At 26.9% G+C, this 21,183-nt stretch overlaps 1 protein-coding gene across 1 annotated transcript; it reads right to left on the reverse strand.

Annotated features, from left to right (window-relative positions):
- Positions 1–14,766: 14,766 nt before the first annotated feature.
- On the reverse strand, positions 14,767–18,142 carry LOC136080177 (uncharacterized). The gene is made up of 2 exons (XM_065796789.1): positions 17,329–18,142; positions 14,767–14,792 (listed from the first exon to the last, which is right to left on the reverse strand). The coding sequence occupies exons 1-2, from the start codon at positions 18,140–18,142 to the stop codon at positions 14,767–14,769; spliced, it is 840 nt and encodes a 279-aa protein (XP_065652861.1).
- Positions 18,143–21,183: the final 3,041 nt, after the last annotated feature.

A 21,183-nucleotide genomic window follows, 5' to 3' on the forward strand; every position in this document is an offset into this window, starting at 1 on the left:
AATCTTTAAGCTATTATATTATACTATACAGTATTAGATAATGAAACCAATTTCATAACTTTCATTTTCTGTATATAAATATATAGTCAAAAAATGATAATTTTGAAAATAAATATTTTTTAAGACAACATATGTTACTTGTATTTAAAACTTTAGATACATTTTCACTGCTCAAATATTTTTTCTGGTGAAAAATGTATATGTTTTTTAATATTTGGTACTCAAAGAATTACTAGCCAGATAACTCCACTTGATGCTGTCAGAAGCATTTCTAACTTATTGAGTTCGACAACCTAGAATGGATCTCAAGATCGTAAATACTTATTTGCATTTTACAAATTATTTGATAGACACTTAATTGTTGTTGTAATGAGCGATGATCGCACTTCTTGTTTCCATTATACCTTTCTTTGAGAGAAAGAAATACATTTATGCATATCACCTCCAGACACAACTGAGGTAACGCAGCTTTTCAATCAAATTATCAAGACGCTTCATAAACATTTTGCAAATGCAAAAGAAAATTTGTTTAGTCAACATCAAACAATTAATCGAGAGGCCTTAATGTTATCTCTTTGAAATATGTGGGAGATGTGGACCACACCAGTGTTGATACGAAAAGCTGGAAAGAAGGTTGGTATTAGTAATGAAAGCTTAAACATTGCATTTATGCAAATAGATAAATTCCAACAAGCTGCAATGCTATTGAAGAAAGTCCGAAAAAACAATTCTATAAAAAAAATACCTCAACAAGATGCAACAGTGTGTTTATCAGCTGCTTCACCTAATGTTACTAATATTTTATCAGCTCTAAATGGCAAAATAAGTTCTCCTATATCTATGAAATTAAAAAATAGCCTAATATAATGGAGAAAAAGCTTCAAGCTGGAAAGTAAAATGTTTATCACTACAGATATTGATTACAGATTTATATGAAAAAAGCATTAATCTTAATGTAATACCAGGTCTAATGATAACTCAAAAAAATTAAGTCGACAAAAAGTAAAGATATGCAAAAAGCAACTACAAGAATAATCCAAGTCCATGGCTTCATGGAAGGTCAAGATGTGCTAAAACTTGTAGAGTCTGTTAACAACTCAAACAAGAAAATAGCGCAGGAGAAAGAAGGCAAAGAAAGAGAAAAGAGAGAATAAACTGAATTGTTCTATAGATGCAAAGAAAGATGCATTTAAGACAAAACCATTTGCGAAGCTGCAAAACTTAAACAATTCGCTATATGTAAAATTGGTATGAAATTGGTATATGGTAAATCAAAGTGCATTGTAGATGGTAAAATACCATTTATGATTTTACCTAAATGTGCAACGAAAAAAATAACCGCTGCAAAAAAGTTATTTAGAAAGTCTGACGATGAAGAAGAAAGTATTGAAGATTTTTAACTCTATAGATTCCATTAGATCCATTGAATCTTTGTCATTGTAGATTAAAAAATTCCAGTTATCATTAAAAACAGAGTTATGTTTGTTATTTTGAAGTTTTATTCTTTTAGAAGTAAAAAAAAGACGAAGAAGTTAAAAATAAAAGGTGTCTATTAAAAGACAAAGATATTAGCGTTTTCAAAGTGCTTTTTAAGCAATTAAAACTATATGTTTGTATCAAACAAGTGAAATACAATTACTTTTCTGATAAGGATCCTACTCATAGCTTCTTTCTAGACTTTAGTTTACGGACTTAAATACTTTTTGTTTTATATTAAACATTAGTGAATTTTGGTTCTCAAAATTTTTTAAATACGATAATTTGAGACAATAACTGGAAAAATTTTTGAATTTCTCAACTATAACATAACTTTTTTCAAAAAGTTGTAGGGCTTGTTTATATATTAGTATCCATTGTTTATATATTAGTATCCAAACTTTTGTTTAACTATGGTTAACAATAGTTATTAGCAATTTTGATTATTTGCCCTTAAAAACAAACTTTTTTGTCTTTTTAAGGGCACTATAACTGTAATTACAAAACAAAAACAAAAAAGCCTTAAAAACAGATTTTTTTTGGCAGGGTGGTTTTGTTTTCCCTAGCAACTCTCATAGCAATGTCAAAATATGAGATTTTTCACTTCAGTTTTACCAAATCGAAGGATTCAAACAAATAGCTGCTTCTTTTTTATTAGTTTTTCTTTGTTTAAATGACATAGTTTGAAAGAAGAACGTTGTTATTTAGGTTTATTGCTAACATAAGTAAACGTGTATACTGTATAATTTTATTTGCATTATTCTCTGTTGTACAACTTTTCATTTTCTAGAAAAGATTGCAGCAGTGCTATTTGTTCAATTGATTTGAAAATTTGTACAGATGTTCATATAAATGACTTTTATGTCCTACAGTAAAGAAATTACAAATAAAAATTGAAACAAATTTTTTAGGGGCGTTTTGGGGTCAGGAATTTTACCTAAGTTTAGACATTTAGAAAAAGTTTACTACGTTTCAAAATTGAAAAATATTTAAAAAGTCTTTTTTTATCTTCAAAATATTAAGACTTGATATATTTTACATTTTAAGATATCTTTTCCGAGAACTAACATTTTTTGAACTAACATTTTTTGGGCCTAAACAAGTTTAATGAAAATTCACTCTTACGAAAACAAATTGAACGGCGCAAAGTTGGTTCTTTATTTAAGAGTTTTCTAGGATAAAACAATTACTGCGGTTAAAAAGAATTAATTCATTAAAATAGGAATTAAGAAAATAATACCAGTGATGGTATTATTTTCTTAAATGAGGTTTGGAAAATATAGGTAACGACAACGCGCTGTAATTTTCTACTTTTGTTTATTAGAGGTTGTTTCACTCGTCCTTTAACTAATAAAAGCTGTCATGACCCATTTGATGGCATTGTATCCGTTGCTATTTTATAGTTGCTATGTTCTTGCGACTGATGAAATATAAAGTTCTGATATGTTCCTTGAATTAAAAAAAAAATCAAAAAGTCGTAAAAAATTTAAAACATTTTTGTCTTGTCTTTATGGATCAATTTTGAGATTTTATTTATAGATAATTATATATAGTTTATAGATAATTAACCATACCTATAATTTATAGATAATTAACCACTCATTTGAATTCTACACCACCTCAATTGCTGAAATATCGTATAAAGCCTTTGTTCAACCGCTCCTTGAATATGCAGCACCAATTTGAAATCCATCAAAGAAATACGATATAGCTGCTTTTAAAAAAGTTCAAAGAAGAGCAACTCGAACAAGAAGCTTCTCACGTCTAAGTTATGAATTTCGATTAAAAAAGTTTAATATTATAACGCTAGAAACTCATTAGTTTAGAGGAGATTTAATCGAGTGCTTCAAAACTATTCGCGGTTTCACACAAGTTAAATGGTGTATATCTACGTCAAAAATAGTAGTAAAACCAGTTGAGTTAATGGAACTCAACTGGTTTTAAGAAGAAATCCCATTCGATTCAAAAAAGAACTAATAAAGGAATGTTGTCCATTAAGAGAAAATTTTATTCTTAATAGAATAGCCAGAGTATGGAATCGTTTTCCATCGTCTATAGTGCTATCAACATCAGTGAAAACATTTAAACGATTAGACAAATACATTGAAAGCAAATATAAAGTCACCGGCTGAAATAGAGCGTGCTTATTACACGCTCTCGTTTAATATTATGAACATTTAAATTATTTTAATTGTTATTTTGTTAAACTTCAGCAATAAACAGTTATTATTAGATATGTATTTGATAATGTGTAGTCGAATAGCAAATTTAACCTTTAGCAATACAGATCTAAATCAAAAATGATCAACCAAAGTCTTTAAATTATATCTAAAAAAAAGTAGACAAAACGCAAGTAAAAAAAACGTTCAGTTCAAATTACGTTCAAAACGTTCAAAAGGCAATAAAAATGCTCCAAAGACGTTTAAAAGACGTCTTTTGTACGTCCAGTGCCCACTTGGCAGTCATTACTTAATCACCAAATTCGCTAAAACTTGGCTCAAATTTGATAAGATGTAAGTAAGGAAAGACTACGAATTTTTTTTTTTTTAATTTTTTTATCTATTCAAGAATTACAGCCACTTAAAGTTTGTTAGATTTTGACTTAAAAATGAGGGGGTGGGGGTGGATGGGGGGAGGGGAGTGCCGGAGATGTGTCCGTTTACTATTACCCTTATAAGGTACTTGTAGAAATTTTCCAAAGCTAAAATTTGGTACCAAAGGAGTTTAAAACCTGTTTAATCTGAAATTTATAGATTTGTATCTCTCAAAACAACAAAATATGGTTTATTTATTTTAGGATCTACAAAACGCACTAACTAATGATAATAAAAAAGAGCATTGACAACTTTAGCTGTAGAAAAAATCTGACTGATAGAAAAAACTTTTGGTTTTAATTTTTTTAAAGATTAGACATATATCTACTCAAGGAACCAATTTTGTTTTGGTCTTATGTTTTGCAGAGGAGTTATTGATGTTTTGGTTTTTCAATTTTTCTGACAAAATTAAAAAAAAAAGGTTAGCAAATTCATTTTGATATTGAACTAAATACAATTATATTTGTTTTTAATCTAATTTTTAGTCAGATAATTTAAAAAAAACAGTATGTGTGTTATGTGATTTAAATTTTTACAAAGTTGTCTCAAAATATTGTTAAATATATTGTAAACTTATAAATTTGTTATTTTCATTACATAACAGTTATGTCATTAAATTAAACAATATTATGCAATCTTTTTTTTATTAATTGTTTTATTGTAATAAAATAGTGATTATCTCATCAATAAAATAAGTAATAAAATGACAAGTGTACATAATAATATCCAATAAATATTACCTTGTTAAATTATATAACTAAATATAATTATATTTAGTTATAATCTACTTTCATCCTAATTTTGGTAGATAATTAATAGAGAAAATTAGTAGATACTTAGGCATTTAAAATATGTTTACTAAACTAATATCTGTATTTTTTACCTATATTTTTATTTATATATTTGTTCAAGCAATATGTTCTTTATAAATATAACTTTATTTTTATTTTAAACATATTGATTGTGTTCAAGTGTACTTTGCTCATTACGAATATTGTATTTTAGATTTTTTCTATTTAAGTGTTTAGATAATAGCTTCTCATTATTGTTTTATATGGAAAATTTATATGGAATTGTTCGTTTGTTAATGATTATGAAGCTTATTATAAACAAATATATACCCAAGAAAGAAATCTGATTGAAGATATTAATAGGAATGATCATAAATTACTTGTAAAACGAACAAACTTGAAAGAAGAACAAATTTTTAGTATATGCATCATCGTGATACGTTAATAATAAGATATGGATTAATCAGAAAAATTGGTGTATCCATTTCTGACTCACAAAATCTATTTCTGACTCAAAAAAAAAGTGCGTAGAGGTAGGATATGTTCATTGTTTTATAATAATAGTATAATTAGTCTTATAGTATTTGATTAATATAGTTTCATTTTATTTTCAGGATCTCTACGTGTGATTACAATACTTACTGTGTTAGAAGCAGAAACTGTTGGTTTAAATTTTATACCTGGAAAAAGTTGTGTCCATCCTGTTGAAGTAAAGTTATGAAACATTTATCAAAAAGTAAGAGTGAAAACAATGATGAAGATTTTGATATTTTTACTGAAACATCCATTCAAAATAAAAAAGAGGTTGTAAATACACACTTTATAGCTGCTAGAGTATCTCCTATTAAGGTCAAAGGATTGCATAAATCAGGTAAAATCAGAGAAAGTAAATGAAAATTGACAGCATTAACAACCTCCATGTAAAAAAGTAGCCTCTTCCCTTAATATACCAGAACAAAGTTTTGAAGGACAGTCAAGTTTCGGTAATGAGTATATGGAAAAAGCAAACATTTTTGATAATGATGGTATTGTTAATTAATAAAATTGCAGAGTCTACAGCAACATCTAAATAAATCTCCAACTGACTGGTTAATAAAAAAAAGTTTATGAAACATGTAACAAATTATCTAGCTCAAACTGCACCAAAATTAACATTAGAAAAAGGCATTTTAGCCATACCTAATCCTAAATTAGAAAAAAGTTCTTCCTGATGTAACAGTTTAACTGGTCAAGTATTTTTATGGAGATGATGAATATAAAAAAAAGGAAGATATAAGTGAGTTAACAGCATTATTTCTGGGTGATTTTTTAGAAAACTATAAATCTTAAGTTCAGAATGAAGTACATAGCTTTCAATGGACAAATTTACAATGTACACGTAACCATGTGATTATTTATTTCAAAAAAGAAGGTTTTCTTAATCACAAATATTGTTGTGTTGTTTCCGATGATATAATGCATAATGTGAACATGGTATATAAAATTATTGATGTTGTCAGCAATGACATTAAAACAAATCTACCTCAAATAAAAAATATTTAATACTTTTTAGATGGGTGTGCAGGTCTTTGTTTCCATTTTAAAGATTTTGGTCTTTCTGTTAAATTAAACTTTTTTGCAACTAGTCACGGTAAGCAACCTTTGTGATGGAGTAGGTGGTACAGTCAAATGTTTAGTAACACTAGCAAGCTTGCAAAGAGGTATAGGTAATCATATTTTATCTTCAAAAGCAGTGTACAAATATTGCAATGAAAAAATTGAAGATGAACATTTCATTTATATATCATCAGAAGATTTAACTTTGATGAGAAGCACTCTTAAGGAACAATTGAATACTGCAAATACCATACCTGGAACACGTAGTTACCATCAGTTTGTACCACTTGGCCATCAAAAGGTTAAAAAATAAATTTAATATACCTTTTATTATCTTTAAAAAACTTGCATAGTTTTTGTTGATAAACTTAAATAGATTTTTTATTAGTGTAGAATCATCGTCAAAAATATTTTTGCTTTATTTTGGAGTTACAATTTTCTTTTAATCCCTTTAATAAAACATGTTTAACAAAATAAGTAAACGGAATAAATGCATATGTTTCTTTTTTTTTCTAGGTAGGCGCAAAGCTATAAAGTTTTGATGAAGATTTTGCTTTCATTCATGACTTTGGAAACATCCCTGTTACAACTGTAAGCTTAGTACCAGGTAATTATGCCTGCGTTTCCTATGAGCAAAAGTGGTGGATAGGAGTCATTAAAGAAGAAGGAGACCTAAATCTAGAAGAAAAAGATGTGCTTGTCAAATTTATGTGTCCAAATGGTCCTGTACGGTCGTTTAAATGGCCACCAGTAGATAGCAAATGCTGAATTCCAGATGTCAATATCACTTTCAAAGTTGAAGTACCGACTACAAAAAAGAACTTTCCTACAATTTAACCAAAGACGACTTTAAAAATTGAAGTTTGCTGAGTCCGATATGTCTTATCCATACTTTTTTTTAATCTTTTATTTTTTGAACAATTTATAAAAAATGTGAATGAAAAGCATATATAAAATCACTTGAATTAAGTATTTATTTTCAAAAGGTTTTTTTATACCTTATAATTTTGTTCTAGAAAATTAGTAAAAGCAATTAAGTTACTAAACTGTTAATTTCGAATTTGATTAATCTGTAAAAAGTTGGGATAGATTGCCATATTTTTGAAATATCACAAAATTTTGTGTTCGTATCAAACTTTAATAACTCCTCAAGTAAACGTAAGGCCAAAAAAAAATTGTTCCTTGAGTTGATATACATCTTATCTTTAAGAAAATAAAAATAAAATTTTTTTTCTATCAGTCAGACTTTTTTTATAGCTGTAATTGCCAATCCCCTTTTTTATTGTCATTATTCAGTACATTTTATGAATCCTAGAATAAACTACATTGCCTTGCTTCGAGAGATACAAAACAAAAGTTTTCAGACTTAGCAGGTTTTAAGCTCTTTTGGTACCATTTACAGTCGTTCCAAAGTTATGTCTCTAAAAAATTTGTGCCAAATTTCAGAATACTTGGTGATGTAGGGTGCAGATTTGTATTTTTTTGTATCTTTTGAAAAAATTTTACCGTAATTGCTGTTATCGTATCTTTAAAGCCACTTTTTCTTCTAGATCCTTTTTGCTCGTTCGATATATAGAGAGCTCTTGTATTGTTTTATGACCAGATAAACAGTAGTTTAGAAAAAAAAGTCAACATAAATAAGAAAATTGAAAGAACAAAGGGTTTTTCTAGATTTTTCGGAGTTCAGAAGTTCGAAAAACTTTGACGGAACTTTGACAAACTTTTGAGAAAAAATCATTTTTTCAAAAGTAAAATAATTAAATTCTTCTTTTTTCACGATGCTTTTACAATAATTCCTGAGTTGCTGTTTTGAAAATGAAAGTCATTTGAAAAAAAATTGTTCAATGGCAACACTAATGTGATGTCACAAAGTAATTAGCATTGTGCCACAATCAGGTTGGAAGTGAATTTTATAATATTATCATTTAACTTTTAAAACAAAATTACAATAATTAGCTAAATCTAAAAGGTACTTAAATATTATTTAACTTAAAAAAATATAGTTTAAATGAACTAAAAACAAATATCTGAGAGTAAAATTTGACATTGTCATGGAAGCGTTAGTTAGTAAATTGAAGATTGTAGAAACTAACATCAGTTCTAACTTTGCAGAGGCGTTAATCTACAGATACGAACATTGTAATAAAAATAGTGTATTGAGCCCTTATTTGTAAAATTCCGATTTTTAAAAAATAAAAAACCACACATTTTTTTACGCTTCGAAAAAAAATTTCAAGTTTATGCTTTAAAATATGACACTGTCATGGAAACAAATTTTTAAAATAATGTTTTAAAATAAATGTTTTAAAATAAGTTAGAGAAAGATTAGCTAGCTTTTCTGCATTTGTAAATTTTATATAGAAATAGTTGAATAAAATAAAATATTAATTAACGATTTATTATTTTAAATGTTTTGGATTATTATTTTGTTAAAATCTACTTTTATTATTTTATATAATATATTTATATTGTAATTTTATATGGCTCTGGCGACAAGATCGTTATGATCTTCCAGATTCCAAGGTTATATATTTATATATTACATGTAAATCACGACATGTAAATAATGTAAACTAAAACTAAACTTTAAAAAAAAAAAAAAAAAAAAGTATCGAAATAAAAAAAAAATTTCGTTTAGTCTATAGATTTGGATGAATAATCAAAAGTTAGCAGGAAATTTATGAAAAAAAAAAATCGTTACTTCATTGACGACTTTAATAATCTTAGATTAGAGAGAATGTTAGGACGTAGTTGTACTAAACCTTTATTATAGATGGCATACACCTAGGTTCCAAATTAGTTTCATTTGCTCTTAAGCAAGGAGTGAGACAAGGATCCATTCTGTCCCCCTAGCTATATAACATATACACCGAAAAGTTACTCGAAACTATAAAAAATGATAACGTTGTGGGTACTTCTATACATGGAAACTTTACAGGTGTTGTTGCTTATGCTGACGACATCATTCTTCTTAGCTCTACTCTATCTGGTCTTGAAAGGCTGATTACAACGTGTAATATTAACAATAACTTAAACGGCATAATGCTCAATGCTGTCAAAACGGAACTGTTGCTTTCGGAAAAAAGACAATTAACTAATTGCAAGATAACCCTAGACGACCATCAAAAAATACCAAATGAAAAACTTAATCATCTAGACTTTTTTTGGGATACACAAAAATCTATTTTTGCCTCACTGAATAGAACAAATATTAACAATAGGGTATCAACAATAGTGCAAACAATAGTGCAAATTCTGATTCAATCTGGTATCCGGTTTGTACATCCATCTTCAATTATTCAGTTATATACATCTTTAGCAGTTCCGACGCTAACGCATGGTCTGGAACTCTGTGAAAACAGAGAGTCAACAATGCAAAGACTTAATAAACTTAGAAGAAATGCAGTTAAGTCATTTTTTAATATCTCTAAGTATAGCAAAAACTATATAAAGTCTCTATTTAAAGTTTGGGAGATATCGACTTACATACAACAAAATAAAATAAACCTATTTATCCGTCTATTAAATAATAAATTAACTTTTGAAATTATCAATTCTCAGCTTAACTATTGTTCATTAAAATATTCATTTTTAGATGATATAGAGGAATTATTTAAGATCCATAAAATAAATATGAAAAACTTAATTCAGTATAAGAAGAAAGTGATACTTATCAAATTTTAGTACATGCAATTCAATGTTGGAAATCAAAGCAACAGCGAACAATTTTCAAAAATACTCTTGAAGAAAACATTATCAAGTGATATACCATATTCTCTCTTTATATATCTTAAACTTTTTTTATGTATTTTTACTTTGTAAACACATTTACAGAGGGTGTTTAATAAAATAATAATATATATATATATACATTGAGATATTGTTGATTGTGGTTTAATAAAAACAATATTCAGTTAAAAACATACTTAGTTCGAATCTAAGGATTGAAGATATTGAAGATCATTTTAATATTTTTAGTAATTAAAATTTGTAATAAAATGAAATTAATAACCGAACTCCTGATCTTGTTTCTGATAAAGTTCTGGTTCGAAAGTTCAAAAATATTTGTAGCTGTTAAAAGACTGTTTTTAACAAAGAATGCTTTGAAACGTTATTCTAAAAATAAATATGAATATGAGCTTGTACTAATTTTGAATTGAAAACTCGTTTGAATTAAATGCTAACCATGATTCAAATGTTTATTAAAAGTTTAAAAAACGTTTGGTAAACATCTGGTGGGTTTTATTTTTAGAAATTTATTATAATTAATGTTGTCCGATGATGGCCTTAAATGATGTAGTTAAAATGAAGTTAAAAGTTTAGCAAAAAATCTGAAACTTATTTACTTAGGTCTGAAATAATTTTTAAATAGTCTAATTGAAGGAAAATTGATATAGTCGAAAAGCCGTTTTACATACCTTATATTAAAATACATGATGAAACTTTTTGAGCCATTGAAATACATGGTGGGTTTTTCAAAAAATTTGAAATACAACAAAAGAAGGAGATATAAATAAACCTTATAATAGTAACATAAACTTAAATCACTCCTCTAAATCTATGGCTGCAGAATAATTGGTGACAAATGAATACATTTTTAAAATTAGCTGCAACAAATCAACTATGCGTCGAGAATTCAACTTGCCTGATGCTGATAACAAAAGATATAATTTAAGTTTTTACAATTCTAATTATACTTTCATCCATCATCAGCCTCTACATGATTCCATCAAGAGGCTAAAATAATATTTTGTTTTGCTAAACTAAACTTTACGAGAGATTGACAAACATCTAGGTGAATTGCTTTTTAATAGTGGTTTCAAATGAAATAAAAAAATTATAAATTTAAGGGAAGAGTGTGCTTAAATATTTGAACTTAGTCTAAAAAAAAGTTTACCCGTAATCCGGAATCTTCGTAACTATTTCCTGCTACCACCCAAAATAAAAAAAGTCGGGCAATTTTTACTCATTAGATATTTTACACCTGTTTTGCTAAATGTGATCTGAAAGTAATTAACAAATGTATAACTGCATTCTATTTTCGAATTCCAGGTTATAAAGTAAAACCAATTTTTAGTTTAAAAGAGCCTTTTACAAATACGAACCTTTTTAAAAAAAAGCTCTGAATTTAATTTCAGGGCTCCCGAAACACGTATTTACCAGCAGGGATTAAAACTAGCTGCATCCTTTTACAGCTAAACTTTTTCGGTTTTATAAATTTTTTATTACTTAAACGCTTTCGGTTAAAAAAAAACTTGTTTTGAAAGATTGTTATAGTTATTATTTGATTTAGAGCTTTTCACTCTCAGATGAACTTAAATTTAACATTTGCATATCTAACAGTGTTGGCAAAACAAACTTTCACATTTGCATATCTAACAGTGTTGGCAAAACAAACTTTAACATTTGCATATCTAACAGTGTTGGCAAAACAAACTTTAACATTTGCATATCTAACAGTGTTGGCAAAACAAACTTTAACATTTGCATATCTAAACAGTGTTGGCAAAACAAAAGTCATTTAGGGTGGAATGCAAAAAGCGAACTTGAGTCAAGTTTGACTTGAACTTTACATTGTAATCAATAGCGGCAGAGAATTTTGTGAGGGGAAAACCCATACTCTGCCGCTATTGGTTAAAATGTAAAGTTCAAGTCGAACTTGACTCAAGTTCGCTTCTTGCATTCCCTCCCTTAATGCTAAATTTTTATATCCGCCAATGTTTCTGCCAATCCGCCAATGTTTTATATAATAACTCGCAGCATGCAGTTCCCCTGTTCAACTTGTAGACTTAGAATTTACTGTTTTTACTTTACATTTCAATTTTTAAAAATGTTATTAAATAAAAATTCATAATTAAACAATGGGTAGAAATAACGAAAAAGTTTACTGAATGTTAGTGGTCACAGTTTATAAATATTGTACACGCCATAAATAAAAGAATCAAACCTATTATATATAAGTTTCAAATCTTTTATACAGTGGAGAAAATAGAATTAGCCTCACATGTGCTGATCCAATATTTTGTAAATCTCTAAGCAAATTTGTGCGGTGCATCTTTTGTATCCACATTTATATAATTATTGTTACAAACAACAACTTTTTAGATTATAATATAGCATAATTAAATTGCGGTACATTTGATAAAACCATAAAATGTATAATACTTAATAATTGCGGTAGCAAATAGAATTAGCCTCATCAATAATTATTTTCCGTTTACTTGTTTATTTTGATCTGGTAATACGCATTTGTGACTTAGTTTTTTATTATTATTTGTAAGTAAAACAAAGACTGTGAAATCATGGCTCATAAAGTTTTTAACATTTGGTTTTTGATACCTGAATTTGAAATGGGACATGGTAAACGTTTAATGAATAAAGTATTGGCAGTAATCATAGCATGTAAAGATACAGACTTATCTTATCGGGAAATTAAAAAGAACATTAAAAGATCTACAAAAGTGGTTATTAATTACTTCGTGGCAAAAGTAAAATTGGTAATCGTACTAAACAAGTTATTGTACGTCGTGCTGCTGCTCAGCACATGACTACTCAAATTCGTGTTGATTTACAATTACCTGTAACTGTTCAACGTGTGAGACAAATCTTACATGAAGATCCAAACACAGTTCGGAAAAGCGTAAACCAAAACCAAAACTTACTGTTCGTCATAAAGAAGTTAGATTACAATTTGCAAAAGAACACATGTCTTCGCAGGAAGAGTGGCATCAAGTTCTTTTTAGTGATGAAAAAAAGTTCAATCTAGATGGTCCTGATGGCTATCAATATTACTGGCAAGATCTTCAAAAAGAAACTCGAATGTGTCGTAACTTTGGTGGTGGAACTGTTATGGTTTGGGGGGGTTTTTGCCTTTGTTGGAAAACAACCACTGGCATGGATTTCAGCAAAAATGAATTCACAGGACTACATTGACTTATTAGAAATTGGTTTGCTTGAACATGGTGAAGAATTAATGGGTGAAAGTTTCACTTTTTAACAAAACAATGCTGCTATCCACAACTCAAAGCTTACAAAAGCTTGGTTTAGAGAGTAAAATAATCACGTAATGGAATGTCTCGCATGCAGTCCAGGTCTTAGCCCAATTGAAAATTTATGGGAATTACTTTCTAGAAAGGTTTATGAAAATGGTATGCAATATGAGCCCACATTGGAGCTGAAAACTCGTATCAGAGAAGCTTGGAATAAAATATCTATAGAAACTATCCAAAATCTTGTGACAAATCGCATATTTGAAGTCATTAAAAATTCAGGAAGCAATACTAAATATTAAAGAGCGTAAAACAAAATATTTTTTGTATTTTCTAGTATATTACGTAAATGAGGCTAATTCTATTTTCTCCACAAACTGAATCCTTTTAATTTTTTTTCCACTAATAATTAATTAAACATACCAATTTATAAACGATTTACTTTCAATAGAAGATAATAAGAAATAGGGTAGATTTAATCATTGTTTCATTGCTATTGTTGTTAAATTAGAACGAAAAACAAAGGTGAGGCTAATTCTATTTTCTCCGCTGTATAAAAGTTTCATTTAAAAAAAACAGAGAAATGGCATTAAAATTCTATGGTATTATGAAAATACTATTAAAGTATTATTTACAAAATGACAAATTTTTAATGGAATAAAAATTTTGGCATAAAATAAAAATGAAAAAATAGTTGGTTTCGTAAAGGTAAATATTAATTGTAGTAGTAGTAGTAGTAGTAGTAGTAGTAGTAGTAGTAGTAGTAGTAGTAGTAGTAGTAGTAGTAGTAGTAGTAGTAGTAGTAGTAGTAGTAGTAGTAGTAGTAGTAGTAGTAGTAGTAGTAGAAGTAGTAGGAGTAGTAGTAGTAGTAGTAGTAGTAGTAGTAGTAGTAGTAGTAGTAGTAGTAGTAGTAGTAGTAGTAGTAGTAGTAGTAGTAGTAGTAGTAGTAGTAGTAGTAGTAGTAGTAGTAGTAGTAGTAGTAGTAGTAGTAGTAGTAGAGGAGGATAAGTTACTTGTAAAATAAATTGTGATTTATTATGTGTGTATATATTATACATTTAGAATATATATATATATATATATATATATATATATATATATATATATATATATATATATATATATATATATATATATATATATATATATATATATATGTATTTATATATATATATATATATATATATATATATATATATATATATATATATATATATATATATATATATATATATATATATATTTATTTATTTATATTTATCCATTAATTCAACCAAATATTTAAAAATTACAAGTTTTTTATAATTTAACAAAATTAGATTAGGTGTCACTCATGTAGTTAAAAACTAATAAAATATATATAACTAATAAAAATAACCTAAATAAAATAAACAAATAAACAAAAAAATTAACAGCAGCAATAATAAATAAAAGCATGCGTAAACTAAATTAATTAAATAATAATAATAATAATAACGATAGAGCTATAATAAGTTAAATAATAATACGAAAAATATGAAAACACTCAATAACAACAGCAAACAAAAATAGAAATAATTAGCAAAACAGCACAAATAAAAACAAACTTTACACGAACGAAAAGGCAAAACACAAAAACTATAAAATGAAAGCAAAAACTTGGAAACGAAAATGCAAACACAAGAACTTCTCTAAATTTAAATTAAATTAAAAAATAATAACCATCTTTTGTCATTTTAGGCGAAAATTTTAGAAAGAAAGGTGTAGAAAATTTGGTAATATAGAAAAACAGAGAACAACAATAAAAACAAACGCACAAATAATAACAAACTTTACGCAAACAAAGACAATCACAAAAACTACAAAATGAAAGCAAAAGCTATAAAACGAAAATGTAAACACAAAAGCTTTACGAAATAAAATAAAATAAAAAATAACATTCTTTTGTTATTTTTGCCGAAATAAATAGGTGTAGAAAAGTTGGTAGTGATTTATTTTTACGTTTAATTAGTTCTTTCTATTATTATTTCGAACTTTTTACTTTTAAATTGGTACTTTGCTTTTAATTGATTTTTTTTTTGTTTTGCTTTTGTTTTATTAAATCTGTTAGTTCTTTTATTCTTTTATTCATTTTCGTGTTTTATTTTTCTTCGATCTTTTAATTCGTTTATACCTTTCAATAATTTTCTTATTTTACATTATTTTTAACTAACCATTTTTATTCTTCAAAAATATTTCCTTTGCCTTTCCTCTTTTTTTCATTTTTACCGTTAAATAAACGCTTCCGCCATTTGCGTTGTCATTGCATTGAATTAATATATATATATATATATATATATATATATATATATATATATATATATATATATATATATATATATATATATATATATATATATATATATATACATATATATACTTGATATGCTTTAAACAGGATGGTCAATAACGATTCAATTAGATTCTTTACGTTTTGCAGCATTGGTTTAATATTGAATGGAATTGGATTGTTTGTTTTGATTAAATGTAAAAAATGTTTTGGTTTTACTCAACGATATATTCTTATCCAGTTGTGTTTCATTCAGTTTTGTTTAAGTATATTAAATGGAATTTACGAGTAGATGTTTACTTTAAATAGAGATAAGTTGAAAGTTAATTTGACTTTAGAAGCAGTTATTAATATTATAAATACTGGACTTTATTATACAATATTTTGGTTAGTGTTTGACAGGTACTTACATATAAAACTAAACATTAAATATGTCATCTATTGGTCAAAAAAAAAATCTATTATTGTAATTTCAATTTTATGGTGTACTGCTTGTTTCCACGGAAGTTTAATGGCTATATATTTAACCCGGTTCAATGTCGTTTTTTACGCTTTTTATGATATAGTTATGATATGTTTTTCTGTTTTTGTCTACACATACGCTTTAATACTTCTTCAAAAGCAAAATGTTATTGTTTCTTCGCACCAACATAAAAGATCTATTTTTAAAGGATTGCATATATCAAGTGTTATATTATTACAATATATTAATTTAATTGCTATTCCTGATGCATTATGGACTCTATACGTTATTAGTATTTATAAAAATGATCAATTAATCAATATTTTATATTATTATTATCCTTTAAGTTTTTGGACAGATGCATTTGTATACGTTTTTGCTTCTCCGCGTATAAAAGTGGCAATAAAAGCAATGTTCAAATCGTTACTCTTTAAAAAGCGTATCTCAAAAAAAAATTAGTTACTCTTTTGTAAAGCCATTACTTACTGATAAAAAAACGTAATTTTTGTTAAATCTCTGTACTCTATTTGTTAATATATATATATATATATATATATATATATATATATATATATATATATATATATATATATATATATATATATATATATATATATATATATACATATATATATATATTTCGAACATCGCATTAGCAATAAATTTGTAAAAATTTTAATAAAAATTACAATATTTTTTATTCTTGACATGTTTCGTAGTCATACTACATTTTCAAAAGATTTAATTTACAATTAAAACTCTGGTAAATAAATTTAAAAACTGAAGACAATACAGAGAAAAAAATTTAAACGGACAAATAAACTTGTTACAAACCAATTAAAAATTGTATTACAAATTATGACAAAATAAACTTCCTAATATTAAAATATTATTAATAATAATGTAGTAAGTTAGATAGATAAATTTATAATATAATGAGATGTTTGTTTATTTAAAGAAGGATTTTCCCATTTAATATGAAGTGCTTCTTTTATTTTTAATTTGTTAATGGTAGAGGCAGTATCTAAAATCTGAAAGCAATCATAATTAGTTAGTGTTTTACAATTAATGGATGAATTTAAATGTTTAAAAATATGCGATTGCTTGTCACTCGTAAGGTGCTCATTTATCCGTGTTGTCAAATGTCTGGAGGTTTCACCAATATAACTGGCGTTACAGCCACCACAAGAAAATTTGTAGACAACGTTAGATTTAAGCATCTTAGGAAGTGGATCTTTTATGCAAAAATTGTTTTTTAATTTATCGGTTGTGAATATAAACTTGATTATTACATTTTTACAATACTTTTTAATAATTTTATCAATTTTAGTTTTCGTGAAGTTTGAGTAAAATCCAATAAATGGAAGCTTAAAATATCTTATATTAGTATTATCAACAGTATTTATAACAGGTGGATTAATTTTCTTTTCAACATATAATTTAATTTCAGTGTCGATAACTTTTTGCGGAAATTGATTATTTTTTAAAACTAAAGAAAGATTTTTTGTATCCTTATCAAATCCAAACCACGTGTTGTTAATTTTATATGTTCGATCAATCAAGCAACGTATAAGACCAGTTTTGTAACATGAAGGGACAAAACTAAAGAAATTTTGTAAAAGACCCGTGTATGCTTTTTTGTGATAAACTGATGTAGAGAGTGAATTAGACTTATTAATAAGAACATCCAAAAATGGAATTTGGTTGTCTTTTTCTTTTTCCATAGTAAATCTTAAGTTTTTGTGTTGTCTATTAAGATGTTTAAAGAATTCTTGCGCTTCAAACTCTGAATTAAAAATTGCTATTATGTCATCCACATAACGTTTATAAAAAATCGGTATGGAGGAAGAACAATTATTAACCCACGTTTGTTCATGAAAACCGATAAACATATTAGCTAAAATTGGTGCTAAAGGAGAACCCATTGCAACGCCATCTAATTGATCATAAAATTTTCCGTTAAGTAAGAAATGAGAACCTGACGTTAAAATTTGAAGTAATTTTTTGAAATGAGTTTTAGAAAAATATTGTTTAAATGTTTTTAAATTTATTTACCAGAGTTTTAATTGTAAATTAAATCTTTTGAAAATGTAGTATGACTACGAAACATGTCAAGAATAAAAAATATTGTGATTTTTATTAAAAAATATATATATATATATATATATATATATATATATATATATATATATATATATATATATATATATATATATATATATATATATATATATATATATATATATACACACATATATCAGTAGGTTCATCAGGAAGAATATCTAAACATCAAAAAATTCAAATCATAGAAAAATTATTTCAGAGGAAGTTGGGAATTGTTATAATTAATTGTGTAATAACTGTAGTTATTTTGCAACCAGGAAGTTGCATCAACTACATTAGTAAATTAAAAAAACACGAATAGAATTCTTTAAAATTAGGATGATTTTAGACTTATTTTTATAATTTTTTAAAAGAAACTTTCTTTCATGTCTGCATTTAGAAATTAATTCAGAATTTTTTTACAGTTACTACCCAGCTAGCACGCATACGATGGCCAACGTCGGAAGCGTTGAACAATTTTTGTAATTAAGCGCGGACATCGAGCCAACGTCGAACCAACGTCGCACTACGACTAATTTTAAGCAATTGCAAATGCGTAAAATTTAATTTAAATTTAAGCGTTTAAATTTTTTCCGGACTTCTTAGATGCTGTTATAGCGCATATTTTTATTTGAGAATTTTACTTTGGTTTGTTAATAATTGTTAGTAATAGATAGTATTCTATCACGTGAGATAAAAATTTGCGGCCGCTATGCTGTATGGCAAAAAAAGCAAACAAAGCGAGCGTTTTATAGCATAATGTAATTAATTACAACTATTTAGATAACATACCTTGTAGTAGATAGGTTTTTAAAGGTTAATTTTGAATAAATTTATGTAGAATTTAATTCTCTATCCCAATGGGCACACGGACGGCCATAGTACGTCCAAGGACGTCCAAAATGCTCCGTTTGAACGTCAAAAATGAACGTCCTTGGACGCAGCAAATGAAACAGCTTTTGTCCGTCCATTTTGGACCTCTAAGGTCCAAGGACGTCCAGAAGAGTACATTCGGAGATCCACAATAGACGCTGTTGAACGTCCAACGGACGTCCAAGTTTTTTTGTTCATTCAACGTTTAATTTTATTCAGCTTATTCTCATACCGACTCCATTTCTAACAATTATAAAAAATGGTGTCTTGATATAAGAAATGAAGTCAATTCTTCTGATAACTTTCCTGAAAAATGTTTACATGGAAAGAAAACAGAGTTCCAATGAGCTGCTAAATCAAATTATACGACATGTCTATACTGTATACATATTGAAAGAACTGCTCTAAGTATTGAAGTAGGATCAGCTGTTCTAAATTCTATGATAGACAACATTTTTTGAATAACTTTTTGAATGAGTATCGAATGACATTTTCCGGGAAATTTTGCTAAAAATTTCCGGAAATTTGAAAAAAATTTTTATAGCAATTAACTTCATAGTTATTATATAGTTTTATAAAATTCATTCTTTGTTTCAAAAATAAGTCTTTTATCATCGTAGTATTGAGGTATTCTTTAAATATTTTAATAAAAAATAATAAAGACCCACAAGCAAAAAAACCAAACTTTTTAGTCAAATTTCTATAGTCAATTAAAATAACCACGCATTAAAAAAAAAACAATAAAACATTCCAGTTGTTTTTTACTTATGCTTACATTACTTTTGTAAAACAATAAAAGTAACTTTTTAAGCTATAGTCAGTTTTTTGACGAATTTAGTTGGGTATAAAATTCACCCGACTGAATTTGACAAATTCGGTGAATTTAAGTTTTTAAAAACTTCCTTTATTTTTATTTTTGAGAAACGGTACTTTTTACGGATCCTCCCCCCCCCCCTCTCCTCATCTTTTTATATATTGATTTATAAAGTCATAAGTCTCCTAGGAAAGTTGTGGCGAGTGAGACTTTTTTTATTTTTGGTGCCCCAAGATGTCCTTACGGCTTTATCACAGAACACCGCGGAAACGCATTTGAAAGGAAAAATCCTCTAAAATCAAACAGAAACTATATATCAAATATTTAAAAACAAATTCAAATAAAAACCAACAAAAATATAAAAATTACCAACATTTATTTGAAAAAATTCGTAAAAAACTTAAAAAAAATTATTATTCAAATTTAATTATTAAATTTAAAAACGACTCAAAAAACACTAGGAGAACGTTGAAAGAAATAACAGGAAAACAAATTAAAACTACCTTCCTAAAGTAATTAAAATAAATAAAACAAATATATATGAACCAAACAAAATTTCAAATGAGTTTAATAAATATTTTATTGATATAGGAACTAAATTGGCAAATAAGATTCCTATTACGGAATAAACTTTTAGTGATTTCATAGAGCCTATAAATAATTCGCTTTTTATAGATAATTTATATTCTGACTTATCTTTTGATGAGTTTGAGAGAGCTTACAAATCTCTTAAAAGAAACAAAGCTACAGGTGCGGACGAAATAAATGGCAACATAGTCATAGATTGCTTTGAAAATTTAAAACGTATTCTTTATAAAGTGTTCAGGGCATCTATACAGCAAGGTGTATTCCCCGACCAATTAAAAATGTTACTCCAATTTATAAAGACGGAAAAAAATCAAATATTAGTAATTATCGCCCTATCTTAGTTCTTTCAATCTTCTCCAAAATTTTAGAAAGAATTAAATACAATAGAACATACAATTACCTTAATCTAAATAAACTTCTCACACATGACAAAAATAGGTTTTAAGTTTTAGGTCAGAGTTCCCCAAATATTTTTATGGAACTTTTATCAGTGACTCTTCAGGATACTGAATCTAGAAGCTTAAAAATCAAAAGGAAGCCGTTTTTGAAAAAAACGGTTTTAAACTTTTCTATATTATTTTATAAAAG

This window comes from Hydra vulgaris, chromosome 05 (genome assembly GCF_038396675.1).
Source record: "Hydra vulgaris chromosome 05, alternate assembly HydraT2T_AEP".
Taxonomy (NCBI): domain Eukaryota; kingdom Metazoa; phylum Cnidaria; class Hydrozoa; order Anthoathecata; family Hydridae; genus Hydra; species Hydra vulgaris.

Excerpts from the sequence above, each read along its gene's own strand:
- LOC136080177 (XM_065796789.1), bottom strand. The coding sequence starts at position 18,142 with ATGGGTTCTCCTTTAGCACCAATTTTAGCTAATATGTTTATCGGTTTT. Across the intron at positions 14,793-17,328 it reads GATAAATGAGCACCTTACGA|TTTTTAACTACATGAGTGAC; the intron begins GTGACAAGCAAT and ends ATATTTTATTAG.